Source organism: Anolis carolinensis, chromosome 3 (genome assembly GCF_035594765.1).
Source record: "Anolis carolinensis isolate JA03-04 chromosome 3, rAnoCar3.1.pri, whole genome shotgun sequence".
NCBI classification, from domain to species: domain Eukaryota; kingdom Metazoa; phylum Chordata; class Lepidosauria; order Squamata; family Dactyloidae; genus Anolis; species Anolis carolinensis.
The window spans coordinates 1,775,873-1,803,451 of NC_085843.1; the positions used below are offsets into that span (position 1 = coordinate 1,775,873).

The 27,579-nt window shown below is 49.7% G+C and overlaps 1 protein-coding gene across 2 annotated transcripts; it reads right to left on the reverse strand.

Annotated features, from left to right (window-relative positions):
* Nucleotides 1-425: 425 nt before the first annotated feature.
* Nucleotides 426-23,305, reverse strand: LOC100565149 (ankyrin repeat domain-containing protein 50). 2 transcript variants are annotated; one of them, XM_062974361.1, is made up of 4 exons: nt 23,159-23,305; nt 12,011-12,560; nt 10,147-10,397; nt 426-8,825 (listed from the first exon to the last, which is right to left on the reverse strand). In XM_062974361.1, exons 2-4 carry the CDS (start codon nt 12,397-12,399, stop codon nt 5,893-5,895), a joined length of 3,573 nt encoding a protein of 1,190 aa, XP_062830431.1. In that variant the 5' UTR covers nt 12,400-12,560; nt 23,159-23,305; the 3' UTR covers nt 426-5,892. The 2 variants fall into 2 exon arrangements, with proteins under 2 accessions (XP_062830431.1, XP_062830430.1); XM_062974360.1 differs by lacking the exon at nt 23,159-23,305 and adding an exon at nt 21,497-21,723.
* Nucleotides 23,306-27,579: the final 4,274 nt, after the last annotated feature.

Below are 27,579 nucleotides of genomic sequence, written 5' to 3' on the forward strand. Positions count from 1 at the left end.
TGTCTAGTGGAACCCTTTGTTACAGTGCTGTTTGCTTGCTTTTTATTTTGAACTGAGTTTAAATCCGGGTTTTCTTTCCATTTAATCCGGATTTTCTTTCTGTTCAATCCAGGTTATTTTCCGGTTGCTTTTTGAAGCCCAGTTTGGGCAAACACTTGAGTTTTGGCTAGAGACACTGAAGTTAAGTGTCTCTGAGCGTATTTTTGTTGTTTTATAATAAACCTTTTGTTGGACTAAAAGCGTGTGTGGCTTTTTAAGGCCTCTGTGTCTTGACATATACACACATATATATACACATACACATATTCACACACACATATATACACATATACTCACCCACATTCACCCACATATATCCACCCACCCACCCACCCACCCACCCACCCATGTGTTCCTTCCCCGCACAGAGAGAGGCCAGGCCTGGCTGTGTCGGAACGAGATCTTTACTGACGAGGGCTGTTCTGCCAAGACAAGGCAGCCAAGGACGGTCAGTGCATGCCCCCCCCCATTGCCCCCCACTCAATAGGCACAGATTGCAATTGGAGGGGCAGAAGAGGGGCAGAAGAGGGGCGGGGCTTCCGCCTCATGGCAACAGCCCCCCCCATGGCCGGTGACACCCCCTTCCCCCAACAGGACTTTCCTTTTTTTGGTTTCAAGTGGTTCTGAAGTCACTTGGCCTGGAAGTGATTAAGACAGGAGGGAAGAAGGCAGTGCGGTTCCAGCATGACGGCAGAGGGGGCGCTGTGGCTGACAGGAGCCCCTCTTTATGGGCGGGGGCCACAGGAGCGGACTGGGGTCTTTCCTTTTGCTGTAACAGAACAGACCCCCAATCCCCCTTCTCCCTCCTAAAAGACTTCCACTGCCTTTAGAGGTCAGGCACGGGTCTCTGGGCCCCCACCCCATTTAAGGAATGGGGGGGGTGGAGCTCACTTCCCAACACAAACCAAGAAGGGGGGGGGGCAGACCATCCAAGGCAAATCTTGCACTTGCTTGGAGCCAAGCCATAACAGAGTTTCCCATCCCGCAAAAAAAGCCAATTTCCTCCATTTGGTGCCATTGGACCACCCAGTGCCCCATGCGCAACCATGGGAATATTTGAGTTTCGGGGCTCCCCATTACACTATGTAACACAAATTAGAACATGTTCGGTTCCTGGTTGGAAAGTGTTATTTCCTGTTCAATTCCTGTTACTTTAAATGTAGTTGCTCTACTCCAGAAACTTTGTTTTCGTGGCTCAAACTGTGTCGAATGGGTTGAGACTCGATCATTGAAAAACTGGAGCAAATGGTGCTGCTGGAGATCCCACACAAACAAAGTTTTGGCATTTTGCTAAACTTTCCCCATGTTTTTATGACAGAACTGTTGCATTAAAATGATGTGCAGATTTGATAAATGTGGATTTTATATGTGTGAGTATTAATCTATATATATATATATATATATATATATATATATATATATATATATATATATATATATATAAATGTTCTGACCATTTCTGCTTTAAGGTAAACAGCAAAACTAAACACCCAAAACCCACAAAACTTGGTCACAAAAGACATGGTCATCCCAGCTGTGTTTAGACATCAAAAAAACCCAACAATTCAAACGGGAAGTCACTCAAAACCCCAAAAAACCGAATACTGCACTATGCGCATGCGCGGAGGAGCCCCCACCCTTGGAAAACCAATGTCAATGACAGGCAGCAGTGCACGAGCATCCCAACCGAACATAGAAAACTGTTACTGCACTGACCGGGGCCGGCGGATTGCGTAACGCGAAGGAGGAGGACATTAGGCCTACACAACCACATCCGGCAAGTCCTCAAAACTGTGGAGGTGAACGAGGCAGAGGAGAAATGGGTGAAGGAAAGCTTCCACCTCTTCCAGCTTTTGAAAACTTATTTTCTTTGAATTCAGTCAAAGACTCTGCAAAAAGGACACAGCTTTTACCCTCCCGGCTCTTTGGCCCTCCCTCCCTCCTCCTGCCAGCATTCACGCTGTCCTTTTCGCAAAGTCCCTGACAGAATTCAAAGAAAATAAGTTTTTAAAAGCTGGAAAAGGGGAAAGCAACGCTGGCAGGAGGAGGGACGGAGGGCAAAAGAGCCGGGAGGGAAAAAGCCACGCCGCCATTACTTCAGAGACGCCTCAGTTTACTTACCTGACACCCTCCAAAGGCGGCAAGGCCATTTCTTTAAGCACAATCAAGCACTTCTCAGACAAAATGGGCCCCCATTTGGACTACAACTCCCACAATCCCTAACCGGCTATTTGGGACTATGGGAGTTGAAGTCCAAATGGGGGCCCATTTCATCAGACAAGTGCTTGATTGAAGTAAAAGAAATGGCCGGGCATCCCTTCCAGACTACGCCACAGCAACGCGTGGCCGGGCACAGCTAGTGAATTTTATAAAAAGGTGTATGGATGGGGCCTAATTTGGCTGAAGACACCTTTCAAAAATATTAAAGCCTGCAATAACTAACTGCCTGCTTGCTGAACTGCAATTAAAAGTTGCTGAACTGTGATAAGAACTGTGACAGTGATAAGAGAAATGTTTACATCTGTTTACATCTGTCAACGTTTGCTGGCTTGATGAACTTTTGGGGAAAAACAACGTGTTTACATTAATTAGAGACAATGGTTCTTTTAAGTTAAGGAAATGTTTACAAGATTCCTTACGTTAAGAAGGAAGTCAATACAAGGCTTACGTTGCTACCAACACCAATCAAGAAGAGTCAACATCTGCCAGGAAACTGAGATGGAATCAACAAGTTCCAGGATGGGAAAAGTCTATTAGCAATTTACAACTTTGGGACAATGTCGGAAGAAATATTGCTATATAAGAGACCTTCTAACATTCCAAAAAGTGTGAAAGACAGTGGAGCTGTTCACCCGCCTCTCTGCTCCATGGGAAGGACAGAGAAATGCAGAAATTGTGATGTATGCATGAGGGTGAATGCATGTACATGTGTGTGAGTGCTGAGTAAAACTGTAATTCCCCTTTGTCTGTTTGTTTGCTAATGTAAGTGTAGATAGGTTGTGGAATCCAATGTAGTTGCATAGAATCTGTATGTCTGTATGTCTCATGTCGCTCTTTGTGTAAAAGTTTTGTAAAGTTCTGATGTACCCCCTTGCACTGAAAAATGCAATAAAAAGAAGCTTTGTTTTAAACATTATTCATGACAGAATCAATTAGAAAATAGAGATGTGCACGGGATTTGTTTCGTTTGTTTCATTCGTGTTTCTGTTTCGTATCGTCAGTTCTGATGACACAAAACAGAAAGACCCTCAACGAAACAAAAATTGACTCAAAATGAAAGGCAGGCAGGAACTCATAACGGCTCCAAGCCTGGCTTTTAGATCTATCAGCTATAGGCCCTGCAAGCCCTGGGTGTGTAGGCCCAAAGCCTGCACCCATAGGCCCAAAGCTCCCTAGCCTACGGGTGCAGGCTTTTGGCCTATGCACCCGGTCCTTGCTGGGCCTGCAGCCGATTGCAGAGTAAGGAGTGATTCTTGCCCGGCAATTGGGTGGGCCTTGCTGGGCCTGCAGCCGATTGCCGATAAGGAGTGATTCTTACTCGGCAATTGGTTGGGCCTTGCTTGGCCTGCAGCTGATTGCCAAGTAAGGATTCTTACTCGGCAATTGGTTGGACCTTGCTGGGCCTGCAGCCGATTGCTGAGTAAGGAGTGATTCTTACTCGGCAATTGGTTGGACCTTGCTGGGCCTGCAGCCGATTGCCGATAAGGAGTGATTCTTACTCGGCAATTGGTTGGACCTTGCTGGGCCTGCAGCCGATTGCTGAGTAAGGAGTGATTCTTACTCGGCAATTGGTTGGACCTTGCTGGGCCTGCAGCCGATTGCCGATAAGGAGTGATTCTTACTCAGCAATTGGTTGGACCTTGCTGGGCCTGCAGTCGATTTTCGAGTAAGGAGTGATTCTTGCTCGGCAATTGGTTGGGCCTTGCTTGGCCTGCAGCTGATTGCCAAGTAAGGATTCTTACTCGGCAATTGGTTGGGCCTTGCTGGGCCTGCAGCCGATTGCCGAGTAAGGAGTGATTCTTGCTCGGCAATTGGTTGGACCTTGCTGGGCCTGCAGCCGATTGCCGAGTAAGGAGTGATTCTTGCTCGGCAATTGGTTGGGCCTTGCTGGGCCTGCAGCCGATTGCCGAGTAAGGAGTGATTCTTGCTGGGCAATTGGTTGGGCCTTGCTGGGCCTGCAGCTGATTGCTGAGTAAGGAGTGATTCTTGCTCGGCAATTGGTTGGGCCTTGCTTGGCCTGCAGCTGATTGCCAAGTAAGGATTCTTACTCGGCAATTGGTTGGACCTTGCTGGGCCTGCAGCCGATTGCTGAGTAAGGAGTGATTCTTACTCGGCAATTGGTTGGACCTTGCTGGGCCTGCAGCCGATTGCCGATAAGGAGTGATTCTTACTCGGCAATTGGTTGGACCTTGCTGGGCCTGCAGCCGATTGCTGAGTAAGGAGTGATTCTTACTCGGCAATTGGTTGGACCTTGCTGGGCCTGCAGCCGATTGCCGATAAGGAGTGATTCTTACTCAGCAATTGGTTGGACCTTGCTGGGCCTGCAGTCGATTTTCGAGTAAGGAGTGATTCTTGCTCGGCAATTGGTTGGGCCTTGCTTGGCCTGCAGCTGATTGCCAAGTAAGGATTCTTACTCGGCAATTGGTTGGGCCTTGCTGGGCCTGCAGCCGATTGCCGAGTAAGGAGTGATTCTTGCTCGGCAATTGGTTGGACCTTGCTGGGCCTGCAGCCGATTGCCGAGTAAGGAGTGATTCTTGCTCGGCAATTGGTTGGGCCTTGCTGGGCCTGCAGCCGATTGCCGAGTAAGGAGTGATTCTTGCTGGGCAATTGGTTGGGCCTTGCTGGGCCTGCAGCTGATTGCTGAGTAAGGAGTGATTCTTGCTCGGCAATTGGTTGGACCTTGCTGGGCCTGCAGCTGATTGCTGAGTAAGGAGTGATTCTTGCTCGGCAATTGGTTGGACCTTGCTGGGCCTGCAGCTGATTGCTGAGTAAGGAGTGATTCTTGCTCAGCAATTGGTTGGACCTTACTGGGCCTGCAGCCAATTGTCAAGAAGTGATTCTTGGTAATTGGTTGGGCTTTGCTGTGCCCACTGCAGCCGATTGCCAAGTAAGATTACCTTACTCGGCAATCAGCTGTAGGCCCTGCAAGGCCCGGCCCAAAGCCTGCACCCATAGGCCCTGACGTCTGGGCCTATGGGTGCTGGCTATGGGAATATGCGCATGGGCCTGGCCGGGGAAGGGGTGTAAGTTAGAGGTTTGAGCAGTGCTGGCTGGTGGTGTGGCCTTGGCCAGCACCTCCCCCTCTCTCCAAAAAACAAAAAAATGAAACAAAGCAAAAACAAAACAATTTTGGGAGATCAGAAAAAAAACGGTTCCAGGCCTTGACAAAAGCTGGGACACGAAACGGAACAAAGTAAGTCCCGAAAGCACATCTCTATTAGAAAATAACGTTTATAACCCAGGAAAAAATACTGTGTTACATAGTGTAATCAGAGTGGATTTGGTGGCGGGAGTCAGAGGGCTCTCCCTTTTGCAAAACGCGGAGCCAATAGACCCTATAGAGACCAGTTTTGGACCCAAGCATGGAATGGGGCAGAAGGGGCTGCTTAAGGCAAGGTTTGGCACCATTTCCAACCCAAAGGAAGGCACCTGCAACACCCTCCCTTCCTCCAGATGTTCTTCTCTCCTCTTGGGGGGCACCTCTGCCTCAGTGTTGGGGGACATCTGGATGGAGTTAATTCCTCTCTTTCTCTGCTTGAGAATAGGAACAGGAAGCCGCCCCTCAGCAAATCTCCCTAACTGCAGGGTCACCCCAGGAATCCCGTGCCACTGTACCGCCCCCCCAAGTGCCCGTCATAGAGGGGTCTCCTGCTTGTATTCGTATCCACAGGTGGGGCCCTCGAACTGCAGCTTGATGGCAGCCTTGAGGTGCAGGTGGGAGTCCAGAGTGTCGATGGAGAGCAGGGCCTCCCCAGACCCTTCCTCCTTTCCACCGCGCTTGCCTTGCAGGGGACTCACGGCCCGGTTCCTCCGGGGAAGAGACTGCTGCTGGATCTGCTGGGCAAAGGCCACGCTGTCGAGGGGTACCGTTTGGGCCGTGGCCAGAGAGTGGAAGGTGGAGGAGGAGCCATGGAAGGAGGCGGCTGGAGGGGAGCCTTGGTGCTTGACCCCCGGGAGGGGGCTGCCAGCTGAGGAGCCTGAGGAGGAGGGAGTGTTGCCCGGTGAGCCCCGCTGCCACCGCTCCAGCAGCCGGAGCACCGCCCGGTGGCCCTGCCTGGTGGCCATATTGGCTGGGGAGCGCCCCGCCTGGTCCAGGATGTTGGGGCTGGCCCCGTGTTCCAGCAGGACCTTGGCCACTGCAGTGTGGCCTTCCTGGGCAGCGATGCCCAGCGCCGTGGCCCCTTGGTTGCAAGCATGGTCTGGCTGGGCTCCCCTGTCCAGCAAGAGGCGGGCAATCCCTGCGTGGCCTCGCCAAGCAGCCAGGTGCAGGGCACAACGACGCTCCCCATCCAAGGCATCCACATCGGCCCCGTAGTTCAGCAGCAGTCGAGCCATCTCCTCCTCTCCGTGCCAGGAGGCCACATGGAGGGCGGTGCGGCCCTGGGCATCCCTCCCCTCCGCACTGGCTCCATTTTCCAGCAGCAGCTCCGCCATCTCAGCTCGGCGCTCCAACACCAGCAGGTACAGCATGGGCCGGCCCTCCGCATCCAAGAGGTTGGCCTCTGCCCCCTTGCGCAGAAGGAGCTCTGCAGTGGCACGGTGACCACCCAGTGTGGCTAGTGCCAGGGCTGACAGGCCATCATGGCCCCGGCGGTCGATGGGGGAGCCTCGCTCTAGCAGGAGGCGCACCGCCTCTGTCTGGCCCTCCTGAGCGGCCAGCATCACCGGGACCCGCCCATCACGGTTTGGCTCCCCTGAACGTGCTCCAGCCTCCAAGAGTGTGGCACAGGTCCGAGCGTGGCCCTGCCAGGCTGCCAGGTGCAGTGGGGTCCAGCCCAGGCTGTCCCGGTGGTTCTCGTCCAGGCCCCGCGCCAGCAGCGCCCGCACCGCTGCCTCGCTGCCCGTCCCGGCTGCCACCCCCAGTGCCGTCCGGCCCTCGCTGTCCAGCACGTCCACAGCCGCCCCCCAGAGCAGTAGGGAATCCACCACAGAACGGTGGCCCATGGAGGCCGCAGCCAGGAGCGGGGTGCATCCCGTGGAATCTGCCTCGTCTACGTCAGCCCCGGCCTCCAGCAGCAGCTCCACCACATCCACATGGCCCTCATAAGCAGCAACCAACAAAGGGGTCATCCCGTCCCGGTCGGCGTGCCCTGGGGAGGCCCCATAGTCTAAGAGCAGCTCCACCACCTTGGCATAGCCCCGGCTGGCTGGGACACAGAGAGCTGCGACAGAAAGTGCTGTCCGGCCGTCAACGTCAGTGTGGTCCACATGAGCCCCATGAGCCAGGAGCAGGGCCACGATCTCTCTGTGACCCATGTAGGCAGCCGCAATCAGTGCCGTCCTTCCTTCGGTGTCGGCCCGGTTGACATCAGCACCATGCTCCAACAGTGTGGCAACAATGTCCTCATGCCCACCCCAGGCTGCCGCTCGCAAGGCGGTCCTGCCCTCAGTGTCAGTGCAATCCACGTTGGCGCCTGCCCTCAGCAGCACCCCCACAGCTTCACTGTGCCCACCCCAGGCCGCCGCCCGCAGCGCTGTCCATCCTTCACGGTCCGGCCGGTCAACCTCAGCGCCATTGGCCAGCAGGCAGAGCAGGACTTTGGTATGGCCCTGGCGGGCAGCTAGGGTCATAGGGGTCTGCCCATGCCGGTCGGGAGTCTCGGTGCGTGCCCCGTGTGCTAGAAGCAGCCCTGCCACCTCATGGTTGCCACTGTGGGCAGCACTGGCCAGCAGCGTCCTCCCATTGAGGTCCCTCTGGTCGACACTGGCCCCATTCTCCAAAAGCAGCCGGACTGAGTCCTCGCGCTCCAAGGCATGCTGCAGTGAGGGCCCCGGGCCCCTGTCCCCCAGCTGGGCCCCTGCCAGCACCAGCAGCTCCAGCACGTCAGGCTCCAGTGGTTGCTCACCAGGCTCCAGGCAGCGCTCTAGGGGTGCCCCACACCAGAGCAGCCAGAGGGCCAGCTGCCAGGGCTCCAGGGCCAGCTCCGCCTGCAGCAAGTGCCGGGCCAGCTGACGGACACCTTCAGGGCCCAGGGTCGGGGCCCGGCACGAGGCACTCATGGCCAAAGCCGCATGACCCAAGGCTGGACGGCAGAGGTACTTCTGGGTGCAGTGCTTCACGTCACAGAGCCACTCTGCAAAGCTGGCATGGAAGAAGAGACAGGTGCCACCGGGCCCCTCTCGCAGTAGTGGCCTCAGGGCCCCCAGTCGGGCCTCAAACTCCTCCCGGGGTGAAGGACGGAGCGTCCAGGTGGCGGCATAGAGCTCTCCCGGGCGCAGAGGTCGAGGAGCGGCCAGGAGGGCCTCCAGCAGCGGGCGGACAAGAGCGAAGCCATGGCCGGGGAAGAGGCGCTGGCAGAGCCAGAGGTAGAGGCCAAAGAGGGTGCCGGGGATGTGGCACGCCTCCCGCAGGGTGACCAGCTCAGCCGCCACACCGTCCAGGACCCGCTCCAGGTAAAGCAGGCAGCCGTTGCTCTTGATGTGCAGCTGGCTCAGGGCCTCGGCTGTCTGCGGGGTCAAGTGCCGCCGAAGAAGTTCCTCACGCCCCAGGCGGGCCAGGATGTACTGCTGGACGTCACCCACCACTGGCTCCCGCCTGAGGTCGTCCAGGCAAAGCCGCTGAAAGTCTGCAATGGGAGAGAGGGAGAAGAGGGGCAGGGGATTGGAGAGACAGAGATTTATAAGTATGAATTGTCAGGGGTACCCCAAAAAAGGCATTTGCAGTCACAGACACGAGCGCTATCTGTAACATCCATGCTTTGCTGTGCCTCTCTGCTCTTCCCCTGCCTCTGTGCTTCTTCAATCAAGCACACAGGATCACTGTCTTTCAGCCAAGAGCCCTTGGCAATTCAGTTTATTATTGTTTGAAATTATTTACAGTTATTCGAAGTCCAAGTTGGATTGAGCACCTGACTGTCAAGCCTAGCTTACTGTCCACCTAAGCAGTTCAGAAACAGCTACAGCTGTGAGTAGAGAAATTAGGGACTGCTTAAGCGGGGAGGGTAATTTAATTTACGACACCATAAAACTGTCGGCAATCAAAGAGCAAGGAGGAAATACTACGATCAAAAAAACATCTCGGCCTTATAGGGGATGAAGCGATAGCTCCCCCTGTGGCTGGAATCGAGCATAACCTCCAGAAGTCAAAGTTGGAAGATGTTGAATTACCTCTGTCTGTCTGTATGTGTTGTAGGTCGAAAAATGGCATTGAATGTGTATATAAGCATAGTGATCCACCCTGAGTCCCCTTCGGGGTGAGAAGAGTGAAATATAAATACTGTAAATATTTATTATTATTTATTTATTTACAGTATTTCTACTCCGCCCTTCTTTCTCACCCCGAACGGCGGATTACAATGCACATATACATGGCAAACATTCAATGCCATTAGACATACGACATATATAGACAAACACATATAGACAGACACAGAGGCAATTTAACATTCCAGCTTCCGACTTCATGAGGGGATGCTCAATTCCGGCCACAGTGGGATCTGCCGCTTCACCGTCCTTGATGAAATACTTCCTCATTCTTCTGAACGCTGCTATAGATTTTATCGCATTGTAAATTAGTTAAATTATCTTCCCTGCCTAAGCGGTACCTAAATTCCTACTTGACAGATGCAACTGTCTTTCAGCTGCATAGGTCGACAGCAAGCTAGACTATTAAACGGTTGGGAGCTTACTCCGACCCGGGCTGGTTCGAACTCATGACCTCGGTCAGTAGTGATTTATTGCAGCTGGCTACTAACCAGCTGTGCCACAGCTGGTTTAATTAATTAATTAATTAAAAATACAATAGTTTGATTTTCAGAAAATACCAAGGGCTGGATGTATAATCGCCGAGTGCCACATTTGACTGTTCTTGTGCCATGGGTTTTATAGTGTCAGACTGCGCATGAAGGGCCGCATTCCCCGCACATGCCAGGTCCGTCTCCTACTTACTGGGGAAGAGGCCCAGCACCCCCTTGCTGTGGGTCCGGGCGGTGCAGACCAGGAGCAGCCAGGGGGGCAGCAGCTGGAGGTGGCTCCCCAGGAGGCAGGCAATGGTCCTGCTGGGCCCCGGCGGGGGGCCGCGCTCCTCCTCCTCCTCCTCCGCCAGCGTCCGGTCACTCCTCCCCGCGTCCAGCGCGTCCACCACCATCAGCAAGGGCCTGGGCGGCGGGGGAAGGTCCAGCAAGGGCAACAGCACAGCTCTGGAAGGGTGGGGAGAAAGGGTTCATTAGCATTACAAGCTTGGGGTATTAGGTCGTATCATTTAGTTAATTAGTAACACTGTTTGTTAGGAAAAAGCCAGTCAATCCCCCAACCCCCTCCAGGATGTTCAGTTGCTGATCAATTCCTCTGTTTGCTGTGTGCCATAGGAAAGGGTTAAGGGAGAAGCAGTGGGCGGGGTCATGCAAATTCCACACCAATGGAGCACCAAAGGAACACTGGGATGTGGTGCTCACTATAACCTACAATGCTCTTGGAGGGAGTGCTTTTGGTGGCTCCTCAAAAACTGTGGGTTATAGCTATTTGTGGAGGCGGGAGGCTGTCTGTGTAAGTGGTAACCCCTGCAACATATACACACACATTTTAACTTTTATTTTGTGTATAGATTATTATGTATTGTAGTTCAGCCTTTGGTTGTGTCAGTACCTGATCTCACAGGGGATTCTGGGCCTGTTAGGCAGCCTGATGATGCCACTGCTGAGCCTGTGACCCAGCATTGTGTCTCTCCTGTAGTTTCTGAAGGCCACATTTCTGCAGAGCAGCCTTTCTCTAGGGAAGTGAGATCTGAAGATGAATAGTCAGGTGAAGAGGCTAATGAGCCCAGAGATAGGAGACAGAACTTCGGCGAGTTCTCAAGCCTGACAAAGGTCATTGTGCTTGTTAGAGTTGTAAAGGTAAACAGAACGATTTCATGGCAGTCTATGAGACAAGATGCTTTACATGAAACAGGGCAACATTGGAGTTTACTGAACATCTTGCATCAAGCCATAGTCAAGGGAATTTCTAGTTTCGTGTTTTCAGCTGTTCATGTTCTTGCGATCCAAGTCTAAGGGATTATTCTGGAGTTCTGTGTATTGAAATTTGTGCTGCCTTGTTTATCAGGATGTTTTGTATTCTTGGTTTTTGGAATTCAACCTTTGTACCTTGGAATTAATGGACTATTGCATATCTTTGGACTAACTTGTTTTTATTGTGTTTACTGCTTTGCCTTTTCTATATTCTTCAATCAACCGCTTGTTGATTTATACTGGACTGGTGCAGTGGTTAAGTCAGGCCGGCCCTAGGCAATTTTTAAGTGTAAGCAAACCGTATTTTGGTGCCCCCCACCCCCAAATGCAGTGAGAGTGGAAGAAGAGAGCCATGGAGATTTCCCCAAAGTGCCGGGCCTTTACTGGAGGGGAGGCCCGGCCTAGGGAAACCCAGGGTGCTTTGCTGTTTCCTAGAACAATTGTTTGCCTGCCCCAATCTCTCTCCATCTCTTTCTCTCTCTGGACACTGAACTGGGCGCCTCAATAGCGCCCCCAGGGGATTGGTGCTTTCCGCATTTGTGTACTTCGCCTACCGGTTCAGCCGCCCCTGGTAAGTACAGAGGTGTTCCTGCTCTGGGATACAGTGACAGAACCCAATTGAGACAGGAATGGGCAAACTTGGGCCCTCCAGGTGTTTTGGACTTCAACAACCCTACCGGCTGTTAGGAATTGTGGGAGTTAAAATCCAAAACACCTGGAGGGCCCAAGTTTGCCCATGCCTGCATGAATGCTTCCCAAAGTTGAGCTCCCAGTAAACCCTGGGTCTTTGCCTGGTTGTGGCTCACCTGCGGAAGGCCTCGTCGGGGTCTTCCTCGTGGCGGCCCCTCTCCTGCAGGGCGCGGCTCAGGCGCTCTCGGGACCCGGGCGGCAGCAGCGGGCAGTGCTGGATCTGCGTGGCCAGGCGCCGGAGGAAGCCCCGCGGGCAGCGGGTGTCGGCGTCGTGGGGCTGGAGGAAGTGCCAGGCCAAGGCGCTCTCCCCCAGGGCGGCCCGGCGCCCGGCCGGCGAGGAGGGCCACAGCGCCTCGGAGCAGAGGGCGGTCTTGCCGCAGCCGGGCCCCCCGGTCACCAGCACCCCCCCGCCGCCCCCCTCCAGCAGCAGCGCCAGCCGGCCCAGCGCCCACTCCCGGCCAAAGAAGGCCTTGCCCCGGAGGAGGCTCCCACAGGGGGGGTCCATGGTGGGGGAGGGCGGCCGGGGGCATGGCGGGGGAGGGGGCGGCAGAGGAGGAGGAGCAGGGCCCGGCCAGGAGGAGCCCGGGTTGGGGCCCAGCGCAGCCAGGAGGGAAGGGGGCCACGGGGGGGGGGGCAGGCGGGGGTCCAAAGGGGCACGGGAGGGGCCTGCGAGGGGGGAGGAAAGGAAGGAAGGAAGGAGCAAAGAGATAAGGAAGCATGACAGGGAAGGAGGGAGGGATGAAAAAAGAGATAAGGAAAGATGAGAGGGAGGGAAAGGATAAAAGAAGGAAGGAAGGAAGGAAGGAAGGAAGGAAGGAAGGAAGGAAGGAAGGAAGGAAGGAAGGAAGGAAGGAGAAAAGAGAAGTGGAAGCATGAGAGGGAAGGAGGGAGGGAAGAAAAAAGAGATAAGGAAAGATGAGAGGGAGGAAAAGGAGGAAAGAAGGAAGGAAGGAAGGATATAAGAAATAAGGAAAGATAAGAAGGAAAAGGAGGAAGGAAGGAAGGAAGGAAGGAAGGAAGGAAGGAAGGAAGGAAGGAAGGAAGGAGGGAAGGGAGGGAGGGAGGGAGGAAAGATGGATGGATGGAAGGAAGGAAGGAAATAAGAAATACGGAAAGATAAGGAGGAAAAGGAGGAAGGAAGGAAGGAAGGAAGGAAGGAAGGAAGGAAGGAAGGAAGGAAGGAAGGAAAGAAGGGGAAAAGAGAAGTGGAAACATGAGAAGGAAGGAAAGAGGGAGGAGAAAAGAGGAAGGAAGGAAGGAAGGAAGGAAGGAAGGAAGGAAGGAAGGAAGGAAGGAAGGAAGGAAGGAAGGAAAGAGTGAGAAAAAAGATAAGGAAAGATGTAAGAGATAGGAGTAAGGAAGGAGAAAAGAGAAATTGAAACATGAGAGGGAAGGAGAGAGGAAAGGAAGAAGGAAGAAAGAAAGGAAAGAAGGAAGGAAAGAGGGAGAAAAAAAGATAAGGAAAGATGAAAGGGAGGGAAAAGAAAAAAGAAGGAAGGAAGGAGGAAGGAAGGTAGGAGAAAAGAGAAATGGAAACATGTGAGGGAAGGAAGGAGGGAGGAGAAAAGAGAAAGGAATGAAGGAAGGAAGGAAGGAAGGAGAAAAGAGAAGTGGAAACATGAGTGGGACAAAGAAGGGAAAAGGAGGAAGGAAGAAGGAAGGAAGGATAAGGAAAGATGGGAGGGAGGGAAAGGAGGGAAGGAGGAAAGAAGGAAGGAAGGAAGGAAGGAAGGAAGGAAGGAAGGAAGGAAGGAAGGAAGGAAGGAAGGAGAGATGAGAGGAAGGAAGGAAGCCAAGAAGTGAGGGAGGGAAAAGAAGGAAGAAAGGAATGAGAAAGGAGGTAAGGAAAGATGAAAAGGAGGAAGGGAAAGAAAGAAGGAGGGAAGAAGGAAGGAAGGAGAAAAGAAATAAGGATGCATAAGAGAGAGGAAAAGGAAGGAAGGAAGGAAGGAAGGAAGGAAGGAAGGAAGGAAGGAAGGAAGGAAGGAAGGAAGGAAGGAAGACAGGCAGGGGAAAAGAGAAAAGGAAAGAAGTGAGGGAGGAGAAGGAAGGACGGAAGAAAAAGGAGAATGGAGGGAAGGAGGGAAGAGAGAAGGAAGAATGTGGGGAGTGGGAGAGAGAAAAAGAGAGAGAGAGCATGACTCTTGTCCTTTGCAGGCTGAGCCCCAAAGGCCCCAAAGGCCATGAGCCTCACCCACCCACCCACCTGCCCCACATCTTCCAAGCATCATCATCATCATCATCATCACTATTACAGTATTTCTATCCCATTCCTCTCACACGGCTCAAAGCAACACAATGAACCACCAAAAAACCTGGGACATAAAAACACTTAAAGCAGAAGGAAAAGTAGACGTGTTGTTGAAGACTTTCATGGCCAGAATCACAGGGTTGTTGTATGTCTTTCAGGCTGTGTGGCCATGTTCCAGAAGCATTCTCTCCTGACGTTTCGCCCACATCTATGGCAGGCATCCTCAGAGGTTGTGAGGTCTGTTGGAAACTAGGCAAGTGGGGTTTATACATCTGTGGAATGATGTCCAGGGAGGGAGAAAGAACTCTTGTCTGTTTGAGGCAAGTGTGAATGTTGCAACTGGCCACCTTGATCAGCATTGAATGGCCCTGCAGCTTCAAAGCCTGGCTGCTTCCTGCCTGGGGGGGGGGGTCCTGTTTTATATATGTGTGTGTGAGAGTGTGTGTAAGGTCCAGGATGGGAGAAATAACTCTTGTCTGTTGGAGACCAGTGTGAATGTTGCCACTGGCCACCTTGATTAGTATTGAATGGCCTTGCAGATTCAAAGCCTGGCTGCTTCCGGCCTGGGTGAATCCTTTGAGATATAGATATATAGATACATTATATCTGTGTAAGGTTCAGGGCGGGAGAAAGAATTCTTGTCTGTTGGAAACCAGTGTGAATGTTGCCATTGGCCACCTTGACCAGCATTGAATTGCCTTGCAGTTTCAAAGCCTGGCTGCTTCCAGCCTGGGTGAATCCTTTGAGATATAGATATATAGATGCAGTATATCTGTGTAAGGCCCAGGGCGGGAGAAAGAACTCTTGTCTTTTACCATTTATGTGTTTTAAATGCAATTTTTTATCCTGTGTTTTTGTTTTAATTGATATACAGTAGAGTCTCATTTATCCAAGCCTCTGGATTATCCAAGCCATTTTTGTAGTCCATGTTTTCAATATATCGTGATATTTTGGTGCTAAATTCGTAAATACAGTAGTTACAACATAACATTACTGTGCATTGAACTACTTTTTCTGTCAAATTTGTTGTGTAACATGATGTTTTGGTGCTTCATTTGTAAAATCATAACCTAATTTGATGTTTAATAGGCTTTTCCTTAATCCCTCCTTATTATCCTAGATATTCGCTTATCCAAGCTTCTGCCGGCCCGTTGAGCTTGGATAAGTGAGACTCTACTGTATTGTATTACTGTTATATCTTTTTATAGTGTGATTTGTATTATGTTGCCTATATTTTGTTCTTATGTTGTTTGGGCCGTTGCCCCATGTGAGCCGCCCCGAGTCCCCGTTGGGGAGATGGTGGCGGGGTATAAATAAAGTTTTATTATCAACACAACGACGTTGTATGGCACAGCAAACAAGATAGATATGCTGGATTTCGTTTCGCAAAACCACAAGTCGAACACTTCCCAAGTGTCTAGGACTGTGTGATGTATTTTCGGATGATGCGTGCAGATCCCAGTAGGGTGGCCTTTTGCAGTTGGCAGATGGTGATTTTGTCAATGTCTATTGTTTCCAAATGCCGGCTGAGATCTTTTGGCACAGCACCCAGTGTGCCCATCACCACCGGGACCATCTGCACTGGTTTCTGCCAGAGTCTTTGAAGTTCAATCTTGAGGTCCTGAGAGCGGCTGAGTTTTTCCTGTTGTTTTTCATCTATGCGACTGTCACCTGGGATGGCAACATCAATGATCCAAACCTTTTTCTTCTCCACAACTGTGATGTCTGGTGTGTTGTGTTCCAGGACTTTGTCAGTCTGGATTCGGAAGTCCCACAGTATCTTTGTGTGCTCATTTTCCAAGACTTTTGCAGGTTTGTGATCCCACCAGTTCTTTGCTGCTGGCAGGTGGTACTTGAGGCATAAGTTCCAATGAATCATTTGGGCCACATGGTTGTGCCTCTGTTTGTAGTCTGTCTGTGCGATTTTCTTACAGCAGCTGAGGATATGATCCATGGTTTCGTCGGTTTCCTTGCACAGTGCATTTTGGGTCATCAGCTGATTTTTCGATCTTGGTCTTAATTGCCTTTGTCCTGATGTCTTGCTCCTGGGCTGCAAGGATCAGGCCTTCTGTCTCCTTCTTCAGGGTCCCATTCGTGAGCCAGAGCCAGGTCTTCTCCTTATCAGCTTTTCCTTCAATTTTGTCAAGGAACTTTCCATGCAGTGTTTTGTTGTGTCAGCTGTCAGCTCTAGTTTGTAGTGCGGTTTTCTTGTACTGGTTTTTTGTCTGCTGTGTTTTGAGGAGTTTCTGATTTTTGACTTCAATCAAAGCAGGTTCTTCACTTTGCTTGACATATTCTGCCATTATTATTATTATTATTATTATTATTATTATTATTATTATTATTATTGTCTGTTGGGCCATCAAATGCTAACCAAGGTGATTAACTGCAGTTATACCTTAGTTTCCAATACTGTGTACCCCACTTGCAGGCCTGTAGCGAGGGGGCGGTTTTAATAATAATAATAATAATAATAATAATAATAATAATAATAAAACTTTATTTATACCCCGCCACCATCTCCCCAATGGGGACTCGGGGCGGCTAACATGGGGCCATGCCCAGAGCAATACAACATAATAAAATATAAAAACAACATATCATAGCACCATTTAAAATACAATAAATAATAATAAACAGAACATCAAGAAATCAAAAAACAATAAAGCAAGGGCAGGCCGCGTGAACACAGAGATAAAACCCGGAGTGAGAGGGACAGAGGAGTACTCCACTATGGGCAGGGACATTTGGAAGGGGTAATCTAGAGGATAGATGTTCGGAGGGGAGTAATACGGAGATATATGACAGAAATTACTCACCGAAAGCACAGCGGAAGAGCCATGTTTTCAATTCTTTCCTAAAAGCTAACAGAGTGGGAGCTTGCCTAATTTCAGTAGGTAGTGAGTTCCATAGTCGGGGGGCCACAGCAGAGAAGGCCCTCTCCCTTGTACTTACAAGGCGGGCCTGAGATATAGGTAGTGGCGACAGGAGGGCCTCCCCGGATGATCGCAAAGAACGGGCAGGTTTATGGAAGGAGATACGGTCACGGAGGTAGGTGGGTCCCAAACCGTTTAGGGCTTTATAGGTGATGGTCTGCACCTTGAATTGGGACCGGAAGATGAACGGCAGCCAGTGGAGCTCCTTAAACAAGGCAGTGGCTCTCTCCCTGTAATTTGCCCCTGTTATTAATCTGGCAGCCGAGCGTTGGACCAATTGTAATTTCCGAGCCGTCTTCAAGGGAAGCCCCATGTAGAGCGCATTACAGTAGTCCAGCCTAGAGGTAACTAAGGCATGCACCACCGTGGTCAAGTCAGACTTCACGAGGTATGGTCGCAGTTGGCGCACAAGTTTGAGTTGTGCAAAAGCCCTCCCGGCCACTGCCGACACCTGAGCCTCAAGCGTCAACGCTGAGTCCAGGAGGACCCCCAAACTGCGGACCTGTGATTTCAGGGGGCGTGCAACCCCGTCCAGCACAGGTTGCCACCCAATACCCCGATCAGACGAGTGACTGACCAGGAGGGCCTCTGTCTTGTCAGGATTGATCCTCAGCTTGTTCCTCCTCATCCAGTCCGCCACAGCGGCCAGGCACTGGTTCAGAATCCGAGGGGCTTCCTTGGAGTTAGATGGAAATGAGTAGTGGATTTGCGTGTCATCTGCGTAGAGATGGCAACACCCTCCAAAACTCCGGATGACCTCTCCCAACGGTTTCATGTAGATGTTAAATAGCATGGGGGATAAGATAGACCCCTGCGGAACCCCACAGGTCAATGGCCAGGGGTCCGAGCAGGTGTCCCCCAGCTTCACCATCTGGGAACGGCCCTCCAGGAAGGACTGGAGCCACTGCAAAACTGTGCCACCGAGCCCCATTCCAGAGAACCTCCCCAGAAGGATACCATGGTCGATGGTTTCAAAAGCCGCAGAGATGTCCAAGAAAACCAGCAGGGTCACACTCCCCCTGTCCAGCTCCCTGCGGAGGTCATCCACCAAGGCGACCAAAGCCGTCTCGGTACTGTGCCCAGGCCTGAAGCCAGACTGCGAGCAGTCCAGAAAATCGGTGTCATCGAGAAACCCCTGGAGCTGCGTGGCAACCACCCGCTCCAGCACCTTGCCCAAGAATGGGAGGTTGGAGATTGGTCTGTAATTGTCACAAACCAATGGGTCTAACGAGGGTTTTTTTAGTAGCGGTTTTACCACCGCTTGTTTAAAACAGGATGGAAATGATCCCTGACCCAAGGAGGCATTTATTATAGCCACAAACCACTCCAACAACCCATCTTTGGCCAGTTCAACCAGCCAAGAAGGACAAGGATCCAGAGTGCAAGTGGTCGCCCTCACAGACCCAAGAATCTGTTCAACCTCCCCCCCCCCCCAAATTTTTCAGGTTATAAAAAAATCCTGGTTTACTCATGAATTTTAACTGGTTAACCAAATCCCCATGCTAAGTCTATGAGACGCAAAACATTAAGAGTCCCTCCAGGCACTATCTCAAGCAGATATTGACAGGTTTGTGGCGGGGAGAGGTATGTGCTAGGGGTTAAACCCCCCCCCCCCCGAAATTTTTCAGGTTATAAAAAAATCCTGGTTTACTCATGAATTTTAACTGGTTAACCAAATCCCCATGCTAAGTCTATGAGACACAAAACATTAAGAGCCCCTCCAGGCACTATCTCAAGCAGATATTGACAGGTTTGTGGCGGGGAGAGGTATGTGCTAGGGGTTCAACCCCCCCCCCCCCCCCAATTTTTCAGGTTATAAAAAAAACCTGGTTTACTCATGAATTTTAACTGGTTAACCAAATCCCCATGCTAAGTCTGTGAGACGCAAAACATTAAGAGTCCCTCCAGGCACTATCTCAAGCAGATATTGACAGGTTTGTAGCGGGGAGAGGTGTGTGCTAGGGGTTCAAACCCCCCCCCCCCCCGAAATTTTTCAGGTTATAAAAAAACCTCGTTTACTCATGAATTTTAACTGGTTAACCAAATCCCCATGCTAAGTCTATGAGACACAAAACATTAAGAGCCCCTCCAGGCACTATCTCAAGCAGATATTGACAGGTTTGTAGCGGGGAGAGGTGTGTGCTAGGGGTTCAAACCCCCCCCCCCCCGAAATTTTTCAGGTTATAAAAAAACCTCGTTTACTCATGAATTTTAACTGGTTAACCAAATCCCCATGCTAAGTCTATGAGACACAAAACATTAAGAGTCCCTCCAGGCACTATCTCAAGCAGATATTGACAGGTTTGTAGCGGGGAGAGGTGTGTGCTAGGGGTTCAACCCCCCCCCCCCCGAAATTTTTCAGGTTATAAAAAAACCTGGTTTACTCATGAATTTTAACTGGTTAACCAAATCCCCATGCTAAGTCTATGAGACACAAAACATTAAGAGCCCCTCCAGGCACTATCTCAAGCAGATATTGACAGGTTTGTGGCGGGGAGAGGTATGTGCTAGGGGTTCAACCCCCCCCCCCCCCCGAAATTTTTCAGGTTATAAAAAAATCCTGGTTTACTCATGAATTTTAACTGGTTAACCAAATCCCCATGCTAAGTCTGTGAGACGCAAAACATTAAGAGTCCCTCCAGGCACTATCTCAAGCAGATATTGACAGGTTTGTAGCGGGGAGAGGTGTGTGCTAGGGGTTCAAACCCCCCCCCCCGAAATTTTTCAGGTTATAAAAAAACCTCGTTTACTCATGAATTTTAACTGGTTAACCAAATCCCCATGCTAAGTCTATGAGACACAAAACATTAAGAGTCCCTCCAGGCACTACTATCTCAAGCAGATATTGACAGGTTTGTAGCGGGGAGAGGTGTGTGCTAGGGGTTCAACCCCCCCCCCCCCGAAATTTTTCAGGTTATAAAAAAACCTGGTTTACTCATGAATTTTAACTGGTTAACCAAATCCCCATGCTAAGTCTATGAGACACAAAACATTAAGAGCCCCTCCAGGCACTCTCTCAAGCAGATATTGACAGGTTTGTGGCGGGGAGAGGTATGTGCTAGGGGTTCAACCCCCTCCCCCCCCCGAAATTTTTCAGGTCATAAAAAATCCTGGTTTACTCATGAATTTTAACTGGTTAACCAAATCCCCATGCTAAGTCTATGAGACACAAAACATTAAGAGTCCCTCCAGGCACTACTATCTCAAGCATATATTGACAGGTTTGTAGCGGGGAGAGGTATGTGCTAGGGGTTCAACCCCCCCCCCCCAAATTTTTCAGGTTATAAAAAAAACCTGGTTTACTCATGAATTTTAACTGGTTAACCAAATCCCCATGCTAAGTCTATGAGACACAAAACATTAAGAGCCCCTCCAGGCACTATCTCAAGCAGATATTGACAGGTTTGTGGCGGGGAGAGGTATGTGCTAGGGGTTCAACCCCCCCCCCCCCAAATTTTTCAGGTTATAAAAAAAACCTGGTTTACTCATGAATTTTAACTGGTTAACCAAATCCCCATGCTAAGTCTGTGAGACGCAAAACATTAAGAGTCCCTCCAGGCACTATCTCAAGCAGATATTGACAGGTTTGTAGCGGGGAGAGGTGTGTGCTAGGGGTTCAACCCCCCCCCCCCCGAAATTTTTCAGGTTATAAAAAAAACCTGGTTTACTCATGAATTTTAACTGGTTAACCAAATCCCCATGCTAAGTCTATGAGACACAAAACATTAAGAGCCCCTCCAGGCACTCTCTCAAGCAGATATTGACAGGTTTGTGGTGGGGAGAGGTATGTGCTAGGGGTTCAACCCCCCCCCCCCCGAAATTTTTCAGGTTATAAAAAAACCTGGTTTACTCATGAATTTTAACTGGTTAACCAAATCCCCATGCTAAGACTGTGAGACACAAAACATTAAGAGTCCCTCCAGGCACTATCTCAAGCAGATATTGACAGGTTTGTAGCGGGGAGAGGTATGTGCTAGGGGTTCAACCCCCCCCCCCGAAATTTTTCAGGTTATAAAAAAAACCTGGTTTACTCATGAATTTTAACTGGTTAACCAAATCCCCATGCTAAGTCTATGAGACACAAAACATTAAGAGTCCCTCCAGGCACTATCTCAAGCAGATATTGACAGGTTTGTGGCGGGGAGAGGTATGTGCTAGGGGTTCTACCCCCCCCCCCCCCCCGAAATTTTTCAGGTTATAAAAAAACCTGGTTTACTCATGAATTTTAACTGGTTAAACAGACCTCACCACCTCTTGAGGATGCCTGTCCTGAAATGTCAGGAGAGAATGCTTCTGGGACATGGCCAGAGAGACATGAAAACCTTCTGCAACACATTCCAGCATTTCTATCCCTTTCCTCTCAGAAGGGTAAAAGCAGCACAATGTACATATTGAAAAAGCTAGGACATGCAAACCTTTAAAGCAGAAGGGAAGGTTCTGCAGGAAGCCTTTGCAGGGAAGCAGCCGGCATGTCCCGGCAGGCCGCACCAGGCCAGGCAGCGGATGCTGATTCATAGCCCGGCCTCCCCTCCTTCCTTCCACACGCTCACACCCAGCCATGGGTTGGTCTCGGTCCCTGTCCCGTCCCTGCCTGCAAAGCCCACCCACTCCCCCCACTGGAATGGGTCTGGGGTCCCACCACACCTCCAAAGCCCACCCACTCCCCCCACTGGAATGGGTCTGGGGTCCCACCACATAGGAGACTATGCTCCCCATAGGGATGCCTGTGTATTCGGTGGTGAAGGGGTTGCATTGACAAGCCCAGGCAGGCACTGCAGCAGAATGGGGGGGGGGGGCTTGTCTTACCTTCAAGCCCCCTCCCCAATTATAAAAATGTCCAAGGGAAGGGCATGGGGGACACTGAGGGTGGGGTTTTCCCCCAAGAAATACCAATTCTTGAAAATGACAGGGGAAGGGGTTTGTTTAGGGGCATGGAGACCCCAGACCCAAATTGTTTTGGGGAACAAAACCCCTCCCAGTGACCCCTGACTCCCCCAAGACCCTTTTCCCACCAAAGCCTCCTGAGGATGGTTTTTTATGGGGGTGTCTTGGCATTTCTTGAAACTGAGAGGGGAGAGGGTTTATTTAGACATGGAGACCCCAGACCCAAACTGGTGTGGGGAGCAAAACCCCTCCCAGTGACCCCTCACCCCCCCCCCCCCCAACCTCCCCCTCTCCAGACCCTTCTCCCACCAAAGCCTCCTTCTTGGGGTGCCTTGGCATTTCTTGAAACTGAGAGAGGAAGGGGTTTATTTAGAGACACGGAGACCCCAGACCCAAATGTCTGCGGGGAATAAAACCCCTCCTAGTGACCCCTGACTCCCCCCCCAAGACCCTTCTCCCACCAAAGCAAGGCAGCCACTGAGGGTTATTCTTTTGTGGGGGTGTCTTGGCATTTCTTGAAATTGGGAGGGGGCTTATTTAGGGACTTGGAGACCCCAGGCCCAAATTGCTTTGGGGAACAAAACCCCTCCGAGTGACCCCTGACTCCCCCAAAACCCTTCTCCCACCAAAGCCTCCTGGAGGTGATTTTTTGTGGGGGTGTCTTGGCATTTCTTGAAACTGAGAGAGGAAGGGGTTTATTTAGAGATATGAAGACCCCAGACCCAAATTGCTTTGGGGAACAAAACCCCTCCCAGTGACCCCTCAGCCCCCCCCCCCCAGACCCTTCTCCCACCAAAGCCTCCTGGGGGTGATTTTTGTGGGGGTGTCTTGGTATTTCTTGAAACTGAGAGAGGAAGGGGTTTATTTAGAGATATGAAGACCCCAGACCCAAATGGCTGCGGGGAACAAAACCCCTCCCAGTAAGAGACGAAGGGGCTTATTTGGGGACATGGGATACCCCCGACCCAAATTGCCCCTCCTAGTGACCCCTGACCTTCCCAACCACCCCCCTCCCAGCAAATCCCCTGAGTCTAAATTGGGGAGGGGTCGCTCAGGTCTTTGCATCAGGGAAGAGGGGCTGCTGCTTTGTTTGGGGAGGGTCTTGCTGCAATGGGGAGCAAAGGGAGGGGTCTCTCTCTCTCTCTCTCCCAGGCCACGCCCCTCGCTCTCTCCCTGGGGAGGGGTCTGCTTACCTGCCCGCTCACCTGCCCGCCTTGCAGCTTCTTTCCTTCCTTGCTTGCTTTTCCTTTCCTTTTTGCAGCTGCTTCTGGCCGGAGACAGACAGACAGACAGGAAGGAAGGAAGGAAGGAAGGAAGGGGAGGTGGCCTCGCCTGGACCCACGGATGGACACCGGGAGGGAGGGGGAGAGGCCACGCCCCTTGCCACGCCCCTCCTGCAGCAGCAGCAGCAGCAGCAGAGAGAGGCCTCTGGGCACGTGCAGAGCGCCCGCCCGTTGCAGAAGCATTCTCTCCTGAGGTTTCCCATGCAGACCAACCCTAAGCTGGGCGTGAGCCAGGAGCGTCACGCAGCAGCAGAAAAGGCCATTCTTTGCAGAGCCATCCCTTCGGGATGGCTCTGCAAAGAATGGCCTTTTCTGCTGCTGCGTGACGCTCCTGGCTCACGCCCAGCTTAGGGTTGGTCTGCTTTGACTCCTAAGTCCATGCAATGCCATGGGAAACCTCAGGATCGTAATCTTGTCAATGTCTATTGTTTCCAAATGCCGGCTGAGATCTTTTGGCACGGCACCCAGTGTGCCCATCACCACTGGGACCACCTGCATTGGTTTCTGCCAGAGTCTTTGAAGTTCAGTCTTGAGGTCCTGGTAGCGGCTGATTTTTTTCCTGTTGTTTTTCACCTGGGATGGCGACATCAATGATCCAAACTTTTTTCTTTTCCACAACTGTGATGTCTGGTGTGTTGTGTTCCAGAACTTTGTCAGTCTGGATTCGGAAGTCCCACAGTATCTTTGTGTGCTCATTTTCCAATACTTTTGCAGGTTTGTGATCCCACCAGTTCTTTGCTGCTGGGAGGTGGTACTTGAGGCATAAGTTCCAATGAATCATTTGGGCCACAGAGTTGTGCCTCTGTTTGTAGTCTGTCTGTGCGATTTTCTTACAGCAGCTGAGGATATGATCAATGGTTTCGTTGTTTTCCTTGCACAGTCTGCATTTTGGGTCATCAGCTGATTTTCCGATCTTGGCCTTGATTGCCTTTGTCCTGATGTCTTGCTCCTGGGCTGCAAGGATCAGGCCTTCTGTCTCCTTCTTCAGGGTCCCATTCGTGAGCCAGAGCCAGGTCTTCTATTATTATTATTATTATTATTATTATTATTATTATTAATGGCCTTTGTCCTGATGTCTTGCTCCTGGGCTGCAAGGATCAGGCCTTCTGTCTCCTTCTTCAGGGTCCCATTCGTGAGCCAGAGCCAGGTCTTCTATTATTATTATTATTATTATTATTATTATTATTAATTGCCTTTGTTCTGATGTCTTGCTCCTGGGCTGCAAGGATCAGGCCTTCTGTCTCCTTCTTCAGGGTCCCATTCGTGAGCCAGAGCCAGGTCTTCTATTATTATTATTATTATTATTATTATTATTATTATTAATTGCCTTTGTCCTGATGTCTTGCTCCTGGGCTGCAAGGATCAGGCCTTCTGTCTCCTTCTTCAGGGTCCCATTCGTGAGCCAGAGCCAGGTCTTCTATTATTATTATTATTATTATTATTATTATTATTATTATTATTAATTGCCTTTGTCCTGATGTCTTGCTCCTGGGCTGCAAGGATCAGGCCTTCTGTCTCCTTCTTCAGGGTCCCATTCGTGAGCCAGAGCCAGGTCTTCTATTATTATTATTATTATTATTATTATTATTATTATTATTAATTGCCTTTGTTCTGATGGCTTGCTCCTGGGCTGCAAGGATCAGGCCTTCTGTCTCCTTCTTCAGGGTCCCATTCGTGAGCCAGAGCCAGGTCTTCTATTATTATTATTATTATTATTATTATTATTATTATTATTAATGGCCTTTGTCCTGATGTCTTGCTCCTGGGCTGCAAGGATCAGGCCTTCTGTCTCCTTCTTCAGGGTCCCATTCGTGAGCCAGAGCCAGGTCTTCTATTATTATTATTATTATTATTATTATTATTATTAATTGCCTTTGTCCTGATGTCTTGCTCCTGGGCTGCAAGGATCAGGCCTTCTGTCTCCTTCTTCAGGGTCCCATTCGTGAGCCAGAGCCAGGTCTTCTATTATTATTATTATTATTATTATTATTATTAATTGCCTTTGCCCTGATGTCTTGCTCCTGGGCTGCAAGGATCAGGCCTTCTGTCTCCTTCTTCAGGGTCCCATTCGTGAGCCAGAGCCAGGTCTTCTATTATTATTATTATTATTATTATTATTATTAATTGCCTTTGTCCTGATGTCTTGCTCCTGGGCTGCAAGGATCAGGCCTTCTGTCTCCTTCTTCAGGGTCCCATTCGTGAGCCAGAGCCAGGTCTTCTATTATTATTATTATTATTATTATTATTATTATTATTAATTGCCTTTGCCCTGATGTCTTGCTCCTGGGCTGCAAGGATCAGGCCTTCTGTCTCCTTCTTCAGGGTCCCATTCGTGAGCCAGAGCCAGGTCTTCTATTATTATTATTATTATTATTATTATTATTATTATTAATTGCCTTTGTCCTGATGTCTTGCTCCTGGGCTGCAAGGATCAGGCCTTCTGTCTCCTTCTTCAGGGTCCCATTCGTGAGCCAGAGCCAGGTCTTCTATTATTATTATTATTATTATTATTATTATTAATTGCCTTTGCCCTGATGTCTTGCTCCTGGGCTGCAAGGATCAGGCCTTCTGTCTCCTTCTTCAGTGTCCCATTCGTGAGCCAGAGCCAGGTCTTCTATTATTATTATTATTATTATTATTATTATTATTATTATTAATTGCCTTTGTCCTGATGTCTTGCTCCTGGGCTGCAAGGATCAGGCCTTCTGTCTCCTTCTTCAGGGTCCCATTCGTGAGCCAGAGCCAGGTCTTCCATTATTATTATTATTATTATTATTATTATTATTATTATTATTAATGGCCTTTGTCCTGATGTCTTGCTCCTGGGCGGCAAGGATCAGGCCTTCTGTCTCCTTCTTCAGGGTCCCATTCGTGAGCCAGAGCCAGGTCTTCCATTATTATTATTATTATTATTATTATTATTATTATATTATTATTATTAATGGCCTTTGTCCTGATGTCTTGCTCCTGGGCGGCAAGGATCAGGCCTTCTGTCTCCTTCTTCAGGGTCCCATTCGTGAGCCAGAGCCAGGTCTTCCATTATTATTATTATTATTATTATTATTATTATTATTATATTATTATTATTATTAATGGCCTTTGTCCTGATGTCTTGCTCCTGGGCTGCAAGGATCAGGCCTTCTGTCTCCTTCTTCAGGGTCCCATTTGTGAGCCACAGCCAGGTCTTCCATTATTATTATTATTATTATTATTATTATTATTATTATTATTATTAATGGCCTTTGTCCTGATGTCTTGCTCCTGGGCGGCAAGGATCAGGCCTTCTGTCTCCTTCTTCAGGGTCCCATTCGTGAGCCAGAGCCAGGTCTTCTATTATTATTATTATTATTATTATTATTATTATTATTATTATTAATTGCCTTTGTCCTGATGTCTTGCTCCTGGGCTGCAAGGATCAGGCCTTCTGTCTCCTTCTTCAGGGTCCCATTCGTGAGCCAGAGCCAGGTCTTCTATTATTATTATTATTATTATTATTATTATATTATTATTATTATTAATGGCCTTTGTCCTGATGTCTTGCTCCTGGGCTGCAAGGATCAGGCCTTCTGTCTCCTTCTTCAGGGTCCCATTTGTGAGCCACAGCCAGGTCTTCCATTATTATTATTATTATTATTATTATTATTATTATTATTAATGGCCTTTGTCCTGATGTCTTGCTCCTGGGCGGCAAGGATCAGGCCTTCTGTCTCCTTCTTCAGGGTCCCATTCGTGAGCCAGAGCCAGGTCTTCTATTATTATTATTATTATTATTATTATTATTATTATTAATTGCCTTTGTCCTGATGTCTTGCTCCTGGGCTGCAAGGATCAGGCCTTCTGTCTCCTTCTTCAGGGTCCCATTCGTGAGCCAGAGCCAGGTCTTCCATTATTATTATTATTATTATTATTATTATTATTATTAATTGCCTTTGTTCTGATGTCTTGCTCCTGGGCTGCAAGGATCAGGCCTTCTGTCTCCTTCTTCAGGGTCCCATTCGTGAGCCAGAGCCAGGTCTTCTATTATTATTATTATTATTATTATTATTATTATTATTATTATTATTATTAATGGCCTTTGTTCTGATGTCTTGCTCCTGGGCTGCAAGGATCAGGCCTTCTGTCTCCTTCTTCAGGGTTCCATTCGTGAGCCAGAGCCAGGTCTTCTATTATTATTATTATTATTATTATTATTATTATTATTAATGGCCTTTGTTCTGATGTCTTGCTCCTGGGCTGCAAGGATCAGGCCTTCTGTCTCCTTCTTCAGGGTCCCATTCGTGAGCCAGAGCCAGGTCTTCTATTATTATTATTATTATTATTATTATTATTAT

What these genes read in the sequence shown, in the direction of transcription:
- LOC100565149 (XM_062974360.1), bottom strand. Translation starts at nt 21,641, where the DNA reads ATGGCTGGGTGTGAGCGTGTGGAAGGAAGGAGGGGAGGCCGGGCTATG. An exon ending in CCCGACGAGGCCTTCCGCAG is followed by an intron (nt 10,398 to 12,010) that starts GTGAGCCACAAC and finishes CCACCCTTCCAG; the next exon opens with AGCTGTGCTGTTGCCCTTGC. An exon ending in GGTGCTGGGCCTCTTCCCCA is followed by an intron (nt 8,826 to 10,146) that starts GTAAGTAGGAGA and finishes CTCCCATTGCAG; the next exon opens with ACTTTCAGCGGCTTTGCCTG.